The sequence below is a fragment of the Labrus bergylta genome, chromosome 10 (genome assembly GCF_963930695.1).
Source record: "Labrus bergylta chromosome 10, fLabBer1.1, whole genome shotgun sequence".
NCBI lineage: Eukaryota > Metazoa > Chordata > Actinopteri > Labriformes > Labridae > Labrus > Labrus bergylta.
In genome coordinates, this window is record NC_089204.1 from 8122702 (window position 1) to 8137205 (window position 14504).

Genomic DNA, 14504 nt, shown 5'->3' on the forward strand with positions numbered 1-14504 from the left:
AGACCATTAAAGGAACACAGTCAGGGCGTTTGTGTGGCCTTCTGTTTCTGCCCCTTCTTCTCCTCTCTGTGCTCTTTTGGCTGCAGGAGAGAGAGAGGAGAAACGGAACAAATGTGAGGAGAAGAAAAGGGTGAGAAACGGTCCGAGCCGGGCACAGAGCTGGGCCAGCTGTTGGACCTCCTGAGCAGAAAAGAAGCCGTTAATCCGGAAACGACTGAAGCAGGAATTAAATCAATCGGAGACACTTTGATGGATGAACCAACATTCAAATTCAATTTACCTGAGCTTGAAATAAAGCCGGATAAATGCAGAGAACACTTAATGAAACAGGGAGCCGCTCCGCCTCCTCTTTGTGGACAGCAGCGCCCTCCTGTGGTCAAACCATTACAAAGGAAACACACTCAGAGACTCAGGTTCATCATAATGATTTTATTGCCATCCATATATACATATATCTTTTTTTTTTTTAATATTCATTTATCTTAAAGCATTTTAATCACTGTCAACAACAAACAGAGAACAGATTGAAACGTCTCTGACGACGATGAAAAGCAGCAGAGCTGGATCGTAACAAAGACGAGGTTCAGGACGCTGCAGCAGCTCTGCAGACCGAGGGAAACACACAGCAGCAAGAAACTACAGCTGGCTGATGCTGGAGGTGTGTGTGTGCTCGAGAGGGAAACAGATCTACAGGAGAGGTAATGGTGCTGTTGCCATGGTGACACCGTCTTGGGTTAACTGCACGGACACACTAACACTCCGTCCGGTGTGTGTGGAGTCACAGTTTGAAACACAATCATGACAAAGGCTAAGTCATCGTCTAATATATGATTCTAATGAAGCATGGGAGACACAGCAGCAGCAGCAGGTGTGTGTGTGTGTGTGTGTGTGTGTGTGTGTGTGTGTGTGTGTGTGTGTGTGTGTGTGTGTGTGTGTGTGTGTGTGTGTGTGTGTGTGTGTGTGGAGCAGCGCAGGTTTTAGTTTGTGTCTTAATGTTTCCTCAGATGTCTTTTGAAAGAGCTAAGAAACATTTCTGTACTTCTGTCTCTCTCTAGCTCTATTCAGACCGCCGCTTCAAGCCGCCATATTTACATCCCTGTGATGTTTCGCCTTCAATCTGAACGTCTTGGAGGTGTAATGTGGGGACGAAGTGACCCCCCCCCCCTCCTCTGTAGCGTCTTCAGAGGTAGTAACAGATGCATTAAAGAGGAGAGACAGGATCAGCTGATCCAGAGGGGGAGAACAGCGCTGTGTGTGTGTGTGTGTGTGTGTCTGACTGTGTGTGTATGTGGAGCCCCAGCTCTAAGAATCCATATGAATGTACAGAGTACGACTGAGCTTAGTTAAGGAGCTTATGCGAAAACTCTCTCGTTCTCTCTCTCTCTGGTGGCAGCTTTATGTTAGAAATCTGACCAAAGATCAGAAGATTGTTTGAAAGCTTTGGAACTTATTTAAAATGCGATCATTAAAAGAACAGCGATTTTTTTCTTTCTAAAGACACGGCATCATGTGAGAACCTCTGCACGGCCTGAATGTCTGAGACACTTCAACAGCGCCCCCTGCTGGCTCGCCGTCTCAGGAATCAAAGTTTTCTCCACGAGTTTAGATTGTTGAAGAAATCAAAAGTGCAAATACACAAAACAAATGTTGGACTTTAGTCAGCGTGCAGGAATGTGAGTTGTTTTATCGCTACAGTGCATTTTTTTTTAAACGAGGGAATATTTGGGGTTAAATTAAACGCACAACATTTAATCTGCACAAACAAAAAGGCAGACGCGATAACTAAACGTGTAAAGCTACGAGAACTCCCTACAGCTTTTAATACAGGCACAGAAAAGAAAGCTTCACAAGTCACCATGAAAACATCAAAGCACGAGCTGAAATCAAAGAGCGCGTCTACTTCACCAGAACAGGAGCACACACACACGCACGCACGCACGCACACACACACACATACTGGTATGTAATACTCAGCGGGGTCAGACTGATCAGGAGGTTGGAGGTGATCGTGCTCCTCGTCTCTGATCACGACCTCGGACACAAACATCACGTTTCAAACACTCGACTCTTCATGTGAACGCCATCGTCCGTCCTCCCGCCTTCACTCCGTGCTCTTCTCGCCCAGCTCCACCTCCTCTTTACCCATGATGCTCTCTGTCACCCCTCCTTCTCCCTGGAACAGCTCCTCCATCAGCGTCTCCCCGGCGCTCCCGGCTCGGGACGCCCACAGAGCGGCGCCCTCCCTCAGCCCCAGAGAGCGCAGGAGCCGAGCGAAGTCCAGAAACGCAGCTTCGATGAGTTTATGTGCAAACACGTGTCAAGGAGAAATCACAACATTTAACATGATGTTAAAATAGGTCATGGCAGAGGGGTGGACGCTACCTGACGCCTCATTATTACATCATAAAAATATAAAGATGCATCTAAAGAAGAAGTGGAAAAGTGGGAGGAGCTGGAGTGTGGGTTTCAGCTCCTCCCACTTTTCCTCCCACTTTCAACACTTTCTGTAATTTTGTGTCTAAACTGCAGAAATACGTCTGCAACATATTTGTGCAGTTTGGACATGTTGTCTAAAGCTTCTGTCCTTTTTCAAACATTTTAACAACCTCATCCTGAAGCCGTGATCTGAAGCACTTACCTTACGCCTGAAGGTAAACTGTATGCCTGATTCTGTGAGTTATGCATTAAACATTTTCTCCACTAACACCTGAATCATGCAAACAAACAAACACAACATGTGAGAAACTGTCAACAAACAACGTATCAGTGTTTACCTCCAGGTCAGGTCTGAGGTCATATGATGTAAAAGTTCTCCTCTGAGGTGAACACAGTGTGACATCATCCTCAGGTCATGTTTCAATCTGCCCTTATGGAGAACGATCTCTCTGCATAGAGACAGACTCAGTTAGCATCAGAGCTAACGCCGGTCCTCAGAGAGCAGCAATGGGATTTTAAAAAGGATATTTGATGAGTCGTTGGCCTCCATGACTCCGTACTTCAGACAAGCTTCGATGAAGAGGGCGGCTCGATCAAAGTATCTCATACTGCAGAGAGAGGAGAGAGAGAGGAGGGGGGAGGAGAGAGCTAATGTCAGGAACAGCATCATATCTGTCTCCATGTCAGTGAGACTTAACCTCGATGTCGCCCTTTGACGTCTGATGATTTAACGACCTCTCTGAAAAGTGTCACCATGCCAACATTCACAAACATGTTTTTATTACCTGTGCAGCATCTCTCCCACTTTATAAAAGCAGCCCAGGCTGAGCAGCACCAGGATGGCTTTAGACTTCTGGTTCACCTGTGGCGAACAGAGATGCTCCGCCCACCGCTTTAGAACGTCTGAGCTCTCTGCTGGACTTAGACGCACCTGAAACACACACAGCATGCAGACGGCTGACATATAACGGCGTCACAGGCGGATTATTGTACACTGAATATGCACGCAGTGTGTTAAAGCGTGCACAGGTACACGGGTTAGTTTCTGTGGATGTAAAAATCCTCCATGATACACGACTGCATCGTGAAGGACACCAACGAGCTTATTCACACGCTCATTTTTGTTGGTGATTTATTAAAATTAGTGTTCATTTTGTCATTCTAATGCTTAAAGGAGCAGTATGTAACTCTGACACCTAGTGTTTAAAATGGGTACTGCAGTCTAAACTCTAAACATTGTAGAGCGCTGTCTCCCCCCCTCCTCTTTAGTGTCGATGCTCATGCAGGTCACCATGTGGTGGACACTGAAGCTTCAGTGTTTATCCAGCTCTGCATGGGTCTGTAAACCTTTCTGTGTTCTAACCTCTCTCCATTTTTCAAAAGCATCTCCAATATTGATCCTAGTTTGAGCACGTTTCTGCTCGTGGAGCTTATTAGAAACATGCAGAGGCTTTTTAGGTCGGGTACAATCACTTCTATCTGAACCACTTCTCTTGTCCTTCCATCGCTGCAACACCTGTTGGTTTGACCTGATAACTGCTCTCATATCTGGCAAACTGAGGGGCGTCCAAAACGGCTGTGTGGGGGTCACCTTAAAACCTCCTACCTTCTCTGGTCCAAACAAATCCAGAGCATTCAGGACCAGAATCTAAAGTTAGAAGGAGGACATACTGGCTGCAGCAGCCAGCACTTCAACATAGCATGTTTCCTTAATGTCTGATGATACAAACTGTCAAACTCTCACATGATCTGATGTTTCCTGATGATTGACGTCTTCACACTGAGTTACCTTGGCCAGCCAGGCGGCGCGGTTCCACTCCCCGTACGTCTGCAGGTAACGACAGGCGTCGGCCGCCTTGTCAATCAAACACAGCAGCTGGACTCCCTCTGACAGATGGAGAGCAGGGAGAAGTTAACACATGTTACACAGAGATCACAACAGCTCTGCACGGACACCTGGTGACCAGCTCTTCATCCAGTGTGAACAGGTGAGCTTTGGTCTGCAGGTAGGCTCTGTCTGGTGGGGGGGACTGAGGCAGGAAGATTAAAAAACACATCTCTGATGTCTGATCTGGTCTCTAGAGACACAAACAAACTAAATCCAGAGTCTGTGTCTGTTTTCAAATCTCCTACTTGACTAGTAGTACGTACTCTGTGAACAAATCTGCAGTACGCAAAAAATTCCCAGATGGCGTATTGAATCTGTAGAAAACTCCAGTCTGCATCAGACTACACTCTGCTCACGTTCTGTTTCCCATAATGCAAAGCGGCATGTCAGAGATGGAGATGACAGATAGCAGCGTCCATCGTAACAGAGGAAATAATCACAATCAGACCAAACCACAAAAAGAGACCACCAGTTATCTTTGTTGATTCTCTAAATCATGAAAATCTAAATGAATCTCTCGTCAGATTTCTTCAGACTGGACGCTACACCGTAGCGGCGTTTGCTGTCAGCTGGGCTGTTGTTTACTTCCTCATTCCAAGACCAGAAACCAGCATATACTGCAGAATAACCACAGACTGGAGGTCAGAGGTCAGACTTTATGTACATATTGAATTCTCTGTTGATGGTAGTATGTAGTAGGCGGTTTTTGCAAACAGTCAGAGTCTCTCCAGCTGTGTCCCGCCCACATGATTCTGTGACACAGCGACAAGATTTGCCTTCAAAAGAAAAACTTTTGGATGAAATTGAAAAACTTTTGGATTTGCAGGAAGACTTTGTGATTGCAGAGTTGATCGTTTTTCCCTCAAACATATTTAATTTGATTTCTGTTGAAGACACAGACGTAATCTCATTCTGTTGCAGACAAAATTATGCTACAATATTTGGGTCGAGTCTGATGCTACATCTTCTTAAACACTTGTGAAACACATCAGATGTGAAGTATGGAGTTCAGTTAAAGGCCTCAAGAAAACATGAATTATTCAACCGGGTTTCAAGGCTGCAGACGTCCACACACAGAGCGCCGTCTGTGCTCATTAGAGTCAAAGTAAAGAAGGTTTTCATCTGCATTTAGACACAAACACACATACACACCACACACTTAAACACTGCACACACATGCACCGTGCACACACACACACACAAACACACACACACACACCACACACTTATACACTGCACACACATGCACCGTGCACACACACACACACAAACACACCACACACACACGCTCTACCTGCCAGCTTGCCGTTGGCGATCATGTTGGTGGCGACCAGTTTGATGGTGGACTGTGAGGGTCCTGAGGAGGTGATGGTGGTCACCAGGCAGGCCTTCAGAGAGTCACAGTAGTAGCTCGGGTTGTCTGCACTCGTCTCCAACAGTAACTGCACAGCCCGGTCCGTCTGAGAGAGATCACAGCGAGGGAGGAGAACGGCACAGAGAGGACGTGAAACAATGACACAAACATGAGATGTACCCACACAAACATACATTTAACATGTAATAAAGACACGAGAAGGAACAAGGGCACAAAGACGAGATAAAACAACGACACAGAGAGGAGAGGACACAGAGATGAGAGGACACCTAACGAGGACACAGAAGACACAGAGAACACCTAACAAGGACACAAAGATGAGAGGAAAGATAATGAGGACACAGAGATGAGGACACCTAATGAGGACACAGAGACGTCGCCTAATGAGGACACAGAAATGAGAGGAACCCTAACGAGGACACCTAACAAGCACACAGAGACGTCACCTAAAGAGGACACAGAAATGAGAGGACACCTAACGGAGAGACACGAGGTGTAACGATGACACAGACGAGCAGATGACCTCCATGCAGAGGGAAGTTTTCCGACACAGGGACAAGAAGCCGCAAAGAAACTGAGGGCGCACTCACACAAGGCAATCTGTACCGTGCAGGAGCACGCCTCACCCTCAAAGTCCAGCTTGTCTGCTGAGTGTGAGAGCTCTGTATCGTGTTTAGTTACGGTACACTTCCTCTCCCCTGGCACCGATGGAAGAGGTATAAGCACAGGAACGCAACGTGGACATAAGGTATGATCGATGCCTGCCTTGCATTATCAAGAAATCCAGGAGAGTTAGAGTGTCGTATCTGAACAAGACTTTAAAGACTGCGCTCAGACAGCTCCTGACTGAGAGAGCTGAACAAGACAAAATAACGGCGATGAAGGTCAGAGCTCACGTTTGGGTCCGCTCAAAGCGGCCTCAGTCTGCCTTCTCATTGGTCGACTGTTCTTCACACCTACAGACGGCTGATTGCAGCTCTGATTAGAGGCAGAGCGGTGACATTGAGAGGAGAGAGAGGTGACTCAGACACCGAGCGGCACTTATCCTCCATCCTGCTTCATTAGGCTCCACAATCACCCGTATGATAGATTGGACATTATGAGCACACGAGCCGACGAGTGTGAAGGTGTAAATGTGCATGAGGGAAAAAGAAGGTGTAAGAGCTCTCAGCAGGGAGAAAAAGGATCTGAACGACAGAACGAGAGGGGAGACGACGGGGAAGGTTGTGCAATACTCACCTGACCCAGCAGGAGGAGCTGGTCAGCACACTTCTTGGTGTGTTCATAACTGGAGCGCTTCACCTCCTGCAGGTGAACCCGATCCAGCTGGAACTTCTGTGAGAGAGAGAGGGAGAGGGAGAGGGAGAGAGAGAGAGAGAGAGAGAGAGAGAGAGAGAGAGAGAGAGAGAGAGAGAGAGAGACAGACAGAGAGAGAGAGACAGACAGAGAGAGGGAGAGACAGACAGACAGACAGACAGAGAGAGAGAGACAGAGAGAGAGAGAGAAACAGAGAGAGCGAGAGAGAGAGACAGACAGAGAGAGAGACAGAGAGAGAGAGAGAGAGAGACAGAGAGACAGACAGACAGACAGAGAGAGAGCGAGAGCGAGAGAGACAGAGAGACAGAGAGAGAGAGAGAGAGAGAGAGAGACAGAGAGACAGAGAGAGAGAGAGAGAGCGAGAGAGACAGACAGAGAGAGAGAGAGCGAGAGAGAGACAGAGACAGAGAGAGAGGAAAGAGAGAGAGAGGGAGAGAGAGGGAGAGAGAGAGTTAGTACACAGGACATTAAAGTGATGATACAGAGGAGAGTTAAAGAGTTCCAGAAACAGAGAGAGTAATTATAAAGTCTTTAAAATATTCAGCAGATTTCCTCCATGTTTCGGCTCCACAGCCTCCCACACGGCCTTCGTTATTGAGGCCTTCTCCTCCTCATTATTTTTTCATCACTCGTTCCCTGATGGGAGATCAGATTTTTTAGTCACCGAGCAAACGATGGCATGAAATTCATCAGATTGTTATGAGCACATGAGGAGGATAAAAAGACACAAAGAGAAAAACAGCAGACTGAGTGTGTGTGTGTTTGTCTGTGCGTGTGCACGTGTGTGCACGTGTGTGTGCGTGTGTGTGCGTGTGTGTGTGTGTGTTAGGGTCGTCATGACACCAGATTTCAACACTTTATATGAATCTAGTTAAAATCATATGATATGAAAACCTGTTTTGATACCTTGCAGGGGCGTGTCCAGAGAATGACCAGGGGGGAACGGGCCCCCCTAGAAATGTCATTGGCCACCCCGACAAACTCCCCCTCCTGTCCTTCTTTGCATCATTTTAAAACATATGGTAACAAACTTCAGAGTGTTTCTATATTCAAGCCACAAGCTTCACTTTCTCTCGTATATTTAGTCGAGTCTTTGCGTGAGTCGGAGCCGCGGGTGGAGAAACCTGGCGATCTGTTCGACTGTGAGCAATGTGTTGAATGTCAGTGATTACAGGCGTGCTGAATGTGCAGCAGTTTAAAGACAACAGGAGCTAAATGTAGCTGCAGACGGCGTGCGCTGCTCTTTGAAAGTCTGTGATCACTGCGTGGCCGCTCATTAACGGCGAGCACAGCTTTCACAAAAACATGACCAAGCCAAAAAACAAAAACACTCAAAGTGATAACCAAACTTTTCCATTAAATCTGGAATAATCAGGCTGTTCATTTACATTCTGCTGCTTCTAAAAGCTACTTTACATTCTTTTAGTCTCTGGTTAATGGTTAAGAGAAGGTGCCGTCCTCTCTGCTGCACGCCGTTCTTCAGAGAGACAACTTTTTAACGACCTTCTCCCTCCTCTAAAGTGAAGTCCAGAGACCGACTTTCTGTCACGCTAAAACGATGTGTGGTTCATCTCTACTCCAGAATCACCGGTTCAAATCTCTGCTCTCTCTCCAGCTGCATGACGGTGTTTGTTGGATTGATGCTGTTTCTGCACATCGACGCAGCGGTGAGGATGTGACGCCGCTAAGCTAACCCGAGCTAGAAGAAGCTTAAAGCCGGACTCTAGGGTCAGTAACGCCCCATGTCCACATAGTGTTTCTTTCTAAGCGCCAGCATCTTTTTTCATGAGTAGAGAGTGTTCGCAGCAGAGAGCAACAGGATAAAAAGCGCAGTGCTAAACATTTTTTCTTTCCAGCACTCCGGTTAACTCAGTCTCTACTTATTTGTCTCGAGCATCTTGCTTCTTTCCGTCTTCCTCGTGGCGCCCCACCTCCTCTGTGTTTGCAGCTAATGAAGGTTAAAGAGTCAGAGCCACCCCCCCCCCCCCCCGCCCAGGTGTGACATCAGTACTGAGCCTGCTGCTCTCCCTCGACCAATCACAGCTACCGCTTCAGATACTGAAGTGAGGGATCATAACATCCAATCACTTGAGCTGCAGAGACTTTCACTACACTCCTCACAACAGAGCGGGTCGATAACTCCAGTTTGAGAGTGCAGGTGTGACTTTAAGGTACCTGTACTGAGCTGCAGGTGAGTCAGCACAAACAAAGAGATGAGTTGTTCTTATAGTTTCGATCTGTGCGTGTGCTCAAAGCTCTTTGAGGACGGTCTGGGAGGAATAACAGACCCCCCTCTCTTCTTCTGTGGTGTCACTGACCTGGAAGTAGGAGCTCTCACACAGGACGTCGTGGCAGATGTCCAGGTGGGTCTGAGGAGACGGCGGCTTTCCTTCGGTCTGGGTCTGACCCTCTGCGGAGGACACGCTCAGCTGACGAGCCTGAGCGAACGACTGCAGATAATGAGACGCCACCGTCCAGAAGTGAAGGTCTGACTCGTCGCCGAACAGCCTGAGGATCACCATGACAACGCAGAGAGGAGGAGGATGAGGAGGATGTTATCTGTGTGTCTCCAGTGAGTGGTAATGATACAAGATTATGAAAACTCAGAGAAATATCTGTTTAGATATCAGGAGGACAAACGAGGAAGATGATTGATTTCTTGTTTTCAAATCACTTTCAAGAATTTCACACAAACTCCTTCACAGCGTCTTAATGGAACCGTTAAGACCGTGTCTGCAGGCTGTGTTTGGTTAAAAATGACTCTAGATTTTATTTAAAGCTTTGATACTTTTTCATAGAAATTACGGAGATCGTATCGTTTTGAAACACTTGAATAATATTTGAAAACTGTACAAACAAAAAAACGCAGAGAAAGGCGACCTGCACACTGCAGAACATTTATTACCCTGGGTTTGTGACGTTTGAGCTGACCTGCTCTTCATCACAATAAGGTTACTTTTTACAGCGGCGTCTTAAATACAGTACAACAGAAACAATATCAACACCTGTTTGGATACCATGGCAACAGAAATAGAAGACCTAGACACAAAATATCGGGTCATTTCTTGCACGCACTGAGTTTTGACTCACCGTGAGACGAGCAGGCAGCGCTGCAGAAGGCTCAGCTCGGGGTCCTGCAACACACTCTTCATGTCGCTGAGGAGCCAATCAGAGACAGAGGATCAGAACTCAGGGAGAGCCAATCAGAGACTCAAACAGGTCCAGAGTGACACATGGTGGTCATGTTCTCCTTCTCTTTAAACACAACGGACCTCAGACTCAACGATTAGCTCAAATTAATGACCGGCCTCGACCGGGGGGTTAAAGATATGATTAGATCCCTGCTCAGACTTCTGCAGGTAAAAAGAGTGAAGAGGTCGGAGCTGAGACGACAAAACAAAAACTATGTCTGACTGAAGTGACAACATTAGTGAACATACACGTGCACTGACCTCTGATTAAGGTGTTTTAACATCCTAACATGATATGAAATGATCCCGTTTGAGCCTCAGAGGGGAATGACATCATACTTACTTTGACAGGGAGTTGAGCTGCTCCTGGATCAGCCCTTTAATCTCGTCTTTCTCGGTGTAGTCTCTGAAACAGACGAATCAGACTGTGACGTCTCGCTTAAATAAAAGCTGACCCGATAACAAATGAAGATAAATATTACACATCGAGGCTAAACACTCCGAGGTGTCGAGCTGTAATAAATGAGTCTATTCTGTGTTAATGCTGAGGTCAGGTGGCTCAGAGTGAGCCGAGTTATTAAAGCCCGCTGACTCCTGAGAAGACAGCTGTGTGTGTGTGTGTGTGTGTGTGTGTGTGTGTGTGTGTGTGTGTGTGTATGTGTGTACAGTTTAATGTGGCACAGTCACATCAGGCTGTAGTTAAACACAGATGTCTGAAAATAAAAGAATAAAAACCACTGAACACAAAAAAACAGAACTCTTGAGAGGTTTGTTAAAGGAGCAGTATGTAACTCTGACACCTAGTGTTTAAAATGGGGACTGCAGTCCAAATTCTAAACATTGTAGAGAGCTGTGTCTCCCCCCGCCCCCCCTCCTCCTCGATGCTCACACAGGTTGCCATGTGGTGGACACTGAAGCTTCAGTGTTTAGCCAGCTCTGCATCGGTCTGTAAACCTTTCTGCGTTCTAACCTCTCTCCATTTTTCAAAAGCATCTCCAATATTGATCCTAGTTTGAGCACGTTTCTGCTCGTGGAGCTTATTAGAAACATGCAGAGGCTTTTTAGGTCGGGTACAATCACTTCTATCTGAACCACTTCTCTTGCCCACTTCCATCGCTGCAACACCTGTTGACCTGATAACTGCTCTCATATCTGGCAAACAGTGGGGCGTCCAAAACGGCCAAGTGGGGGGGTGCTTTAAAACTATTCTGCTTCAGCCTGGCACACAGCAACTGGGCCTAGTATAGAGTGAGTGCACGCTGACAGTCTGAACCTGGATCAGGACCAGTTTTACTTTTAAAAAACTTGGGACGACAGGGAGCTGCTGTGGAAGATCTTAAGCTGTTGTGTTGAATCTTCTCCAGGTGTGAAAGACATGAAGGTCAGCTGAGGTTTATTTACGTTTGGTGTGTGTGTGTGTTTGTGAGCGTCACTAAAACTGGTTAGGGTGTAAGAAAACATGATTCATGACTTTGGTCAGAGAGGATACTTACACCTGAGTGATGTCCATGGTGAAGGTGCCTGACCACGGCTGCAGCAGCAGGAAGGCCTTCAGAGTGAGAGCGGCTCGAGGAACCAGCAGGTACGGACACCACACCGGGTCTGAACATGAGACCAGAGGAGACAGAGAAACTTCTGATGGAACAACATCCGACACATCTGAGACTAACCTACTTTGAATCCAACGCCACAGAGGAAAAGAAGTGCAGGGTTGTTTTGGCCTCACCTGTCAGGTCTTGCTCGTCCATGCGGTAGCTGGCGGACTTCATGGCCATCTCCAGGACTCGGATGCAGCCGTCGTCGGAGGCTAACACCACCTTGTCTGACGTGCACCAGTCGATGTCGAGGATGCGATAGTTCACGTTGCGACCGATCCGCATGCTGCTGACCATCTGGACCTGAGAGAGGCGGGAGGAAGATGGACGTCTTAAACACCTGAACGACTTCACTTCAGTTTTTCTGGTCAGTGTGTCCCGGTTACAGCTGCTCTGTGTTTACGTTACATGTGAACCTGAGAAATGTTTTAATATCGCTCGAAGTTCTGCATGAAGTCACACACACGCACGCACGCACGCACGCACGCACACACACACACACACACACACACACACACACACACACACACACACACACACACACACACACACACACACACACACACACACACACACACACACACACACACACACACACACACACACACACACACACACACACACACACACACACACACACACACACACACACACACACACACACACACACACACACACAGCACTGTTCTCCCCCACCGTCTCACTACATCCCCCCATTACGCTTCCATGACACAGTCATACTGTAGGCGAAACATGACAGGGGCGTAAATATCACGCCTAAAAAATGGCGGTCTGAACAGAACTACTGTCAGGACTCATTGAGCCTGTTGAGAGCAGCAGAACACAGAAGGAAAGTCTGCTGAGGAGGTTTCTCCACAATCCCTCTCCCTCTGGATTTTATGGGGCAGTAAAGGAGCAGCCCAGCAGTCAGCAGACCACCAACTGCCCCCCCCTGCCTCCCCCATCCTCCCCCTGCCCTCTCTCTCTCCTTCTCTCTCTCTCTTCCCTGCAGCTCAGCTCCATCTGGCTGAAAATCGTCTTATCTCAGCTCCCCAATAGAAAACACATCCCTCCATCCTGACAATACAGCTCCGATGGGAGCCCCCCCCCCCACACTCCATGCCAACACTGCTTAATACACCAGAGCATCTTCCTGCAGTCACATTCCTCACTGCTGCAGGGGAGGCACACAGATACGGTGATATTAGACAGAGAGTCCAGTGTATGACATGAGATCAGGTGATGAAGTGAAGCAGGAAGCAGCCGGAGGACGAGAGCGATACGGAGCAGATAATAATGACTGCAGTAAACAAAGTTAAAGAAGGAGCAGGGATGCTGCAGCTCACAGGATCCTCCATCCTGCTCTGGTTGCTCTTATTAATGTCAGCACTGAGCGTCTGTCTGTGTGCTCACTCACTGTAATGACGCTCTAATACAGCGGGACAATTACAGCAGAGATTGTGTTCAGAGAGGACGTTAGGTAAACACAGTTCAGTCTACATGTTTACTGCTGCTGTGTTATCAAGTGATGCATGCTGGGAATTCATATTGTTTTACATGAGTGAAGGTTGGCAACACTCAGTTTTTTTGCACTCATTTGTGGTTTTGTTATTTATAAAAAGGAAAAACCCAGCCCAAACTCGAACCCAGGCCGCCAGCTCTTGAGGACTTAGGCCTCTACAAATGGGGTGGGCACTAACCGCTAGACCACTGGCGCCCCTAAAGGGAATGAAGATGGTTTTCTGTGAATATATTTAAAGACAGAGAAAGAATATTTATACAAGTAAATATTTGAGGGGACATGAAGGTGCTCAGACAAACAGGTGATGATGTCCCAACATGTGAGCAGTGGTGCAGACGGTCGTTTGGTGTGACCTCACCTCTTTGGTGTCCCACACCTCGGCTCCATCCGTGTACATCACCAGCAGCTTCTGGTTTCCTTTCCCCGGGGCGAAACGAATCTTCTTCACCCAGCCGCGGTGTGTCGGGATCCCCCTGAAAGCAGCAGCACGGTTTGTAAAAGACGTCGTTTTCTATCGTTACCTGTCGTAGAGAGAAGCTGGATACCTGGACAAACGAGCTTTAAGGTCCCAGAAGTTCAGGTTTCCATCAACGTCCCCGAGAACCAGCGTGTCACCTTTCCAGGCGATGCAGGCGATGCTGCCCATACTGCCCTGCAGAGCACACAAACACACACACACACACACACACACACACACACACACACACACACACACACACAAACACACGCACACACTTTGTTTAAAGAGGTCATGTAAAAATCATGTTCAGAGCGCCATCCATGGTCTCTCACAGAGGAGAGACGGGATCAGCTGATCCAGCGGTGGAGAACAGCGCTGTGTGTGTGCATGTCTGACTCTGTGTGTATGTGGAGCTCCCGCTGTGTCGTGCTTTGTTAACGCTCACAGGTTGGGACGCCGATATAAACGCCGTCACAAAGTCGTGTGCTGAGCTTAGTTTTTGCAAAATAATCAGTCTGAAAAGGGCGAGTTGATGCACACTGTGGATATTAAAGATTTAAACTCCGAGTCACTCTGTGCTTCTCTGCTCACATGCAAACCGACTTTTCTTTAAGAATATACCGAGCGCTGGCGTTCGGCTTTTATTTCACAGCTGATGTAACAAACTATAACTGGAGCTGCTCACAAGCCCCTCCCCCTTCCTTCCAGAGGTCAGTCATC

The 14504-nt window shown here is 47.5% G+C and overlaps 1 protein-coding gene across 2 annotated transcripts in view; it reads right to left on the reverse strand.

Annotated features, from left to right (window-relative positions):
• Positions 1 to 409: 409 nt before the first annotated feature.
• wdr11 (WD repeat domain 11) overlaps positions 410 to 14504 on the reverse strand; it is a 54891-nt gene continuing 40796 nt past the window's right edge. Inside the window, exons 17-29 of one of the 2 annotated variants that reach the window (XM_065959261.1) lie at positions 13870 to 13976; positions 13683 to 13797; positions 11934 to 12105; positions 11701 to 11809; positions 10551 to 10613; positions 10107 to 10172; positions 9335 to 9524; positions 6939 to 7034; positions 5619 to 5784; positions 4226 to 4323; positions 3222 to 3367; positions 2962 to 3044; positions 410 to 2301 (exon numbers count right to left, since the gene is read on the reverse strand). In XM_065959261.1, the coding sequence (XP_065815333.1) occupies positions 2102 to 2301; positions 2962 to 3044; positions 3222 to 3367; positions 4226 to 4323; positions 5619 to 5784; positions 6939 to 7034; positions 9335 to 9524; positions 10107 to 10172; positions 10551 to 10613; positions 11701 to 11809; positions 11934 to 12105; positions 13683 to 13797; positions 13870 to 13976 (1611 nt within the window). In that variant the 3' untranslated portion in view covers positions 410 to 2101. Of the gene's footprint in view, positions 2302 to 2961; positions 3045 to 3221; positions 3368 to 4180; positions 4324 to 5618; positions 5785 to 6938; positions 7035 to 9334; positions 9525 to 10106; positions 10173 to 10550; positions 10614 to 11700; positions 11810 to 11933; positions 12106 to 13682; positions 13798 to 13869; positions 13977 to 14504 lie in introns of both variants that reach the window. The other variant, XM_065959260.1, reaches the window with a different exon arrangement.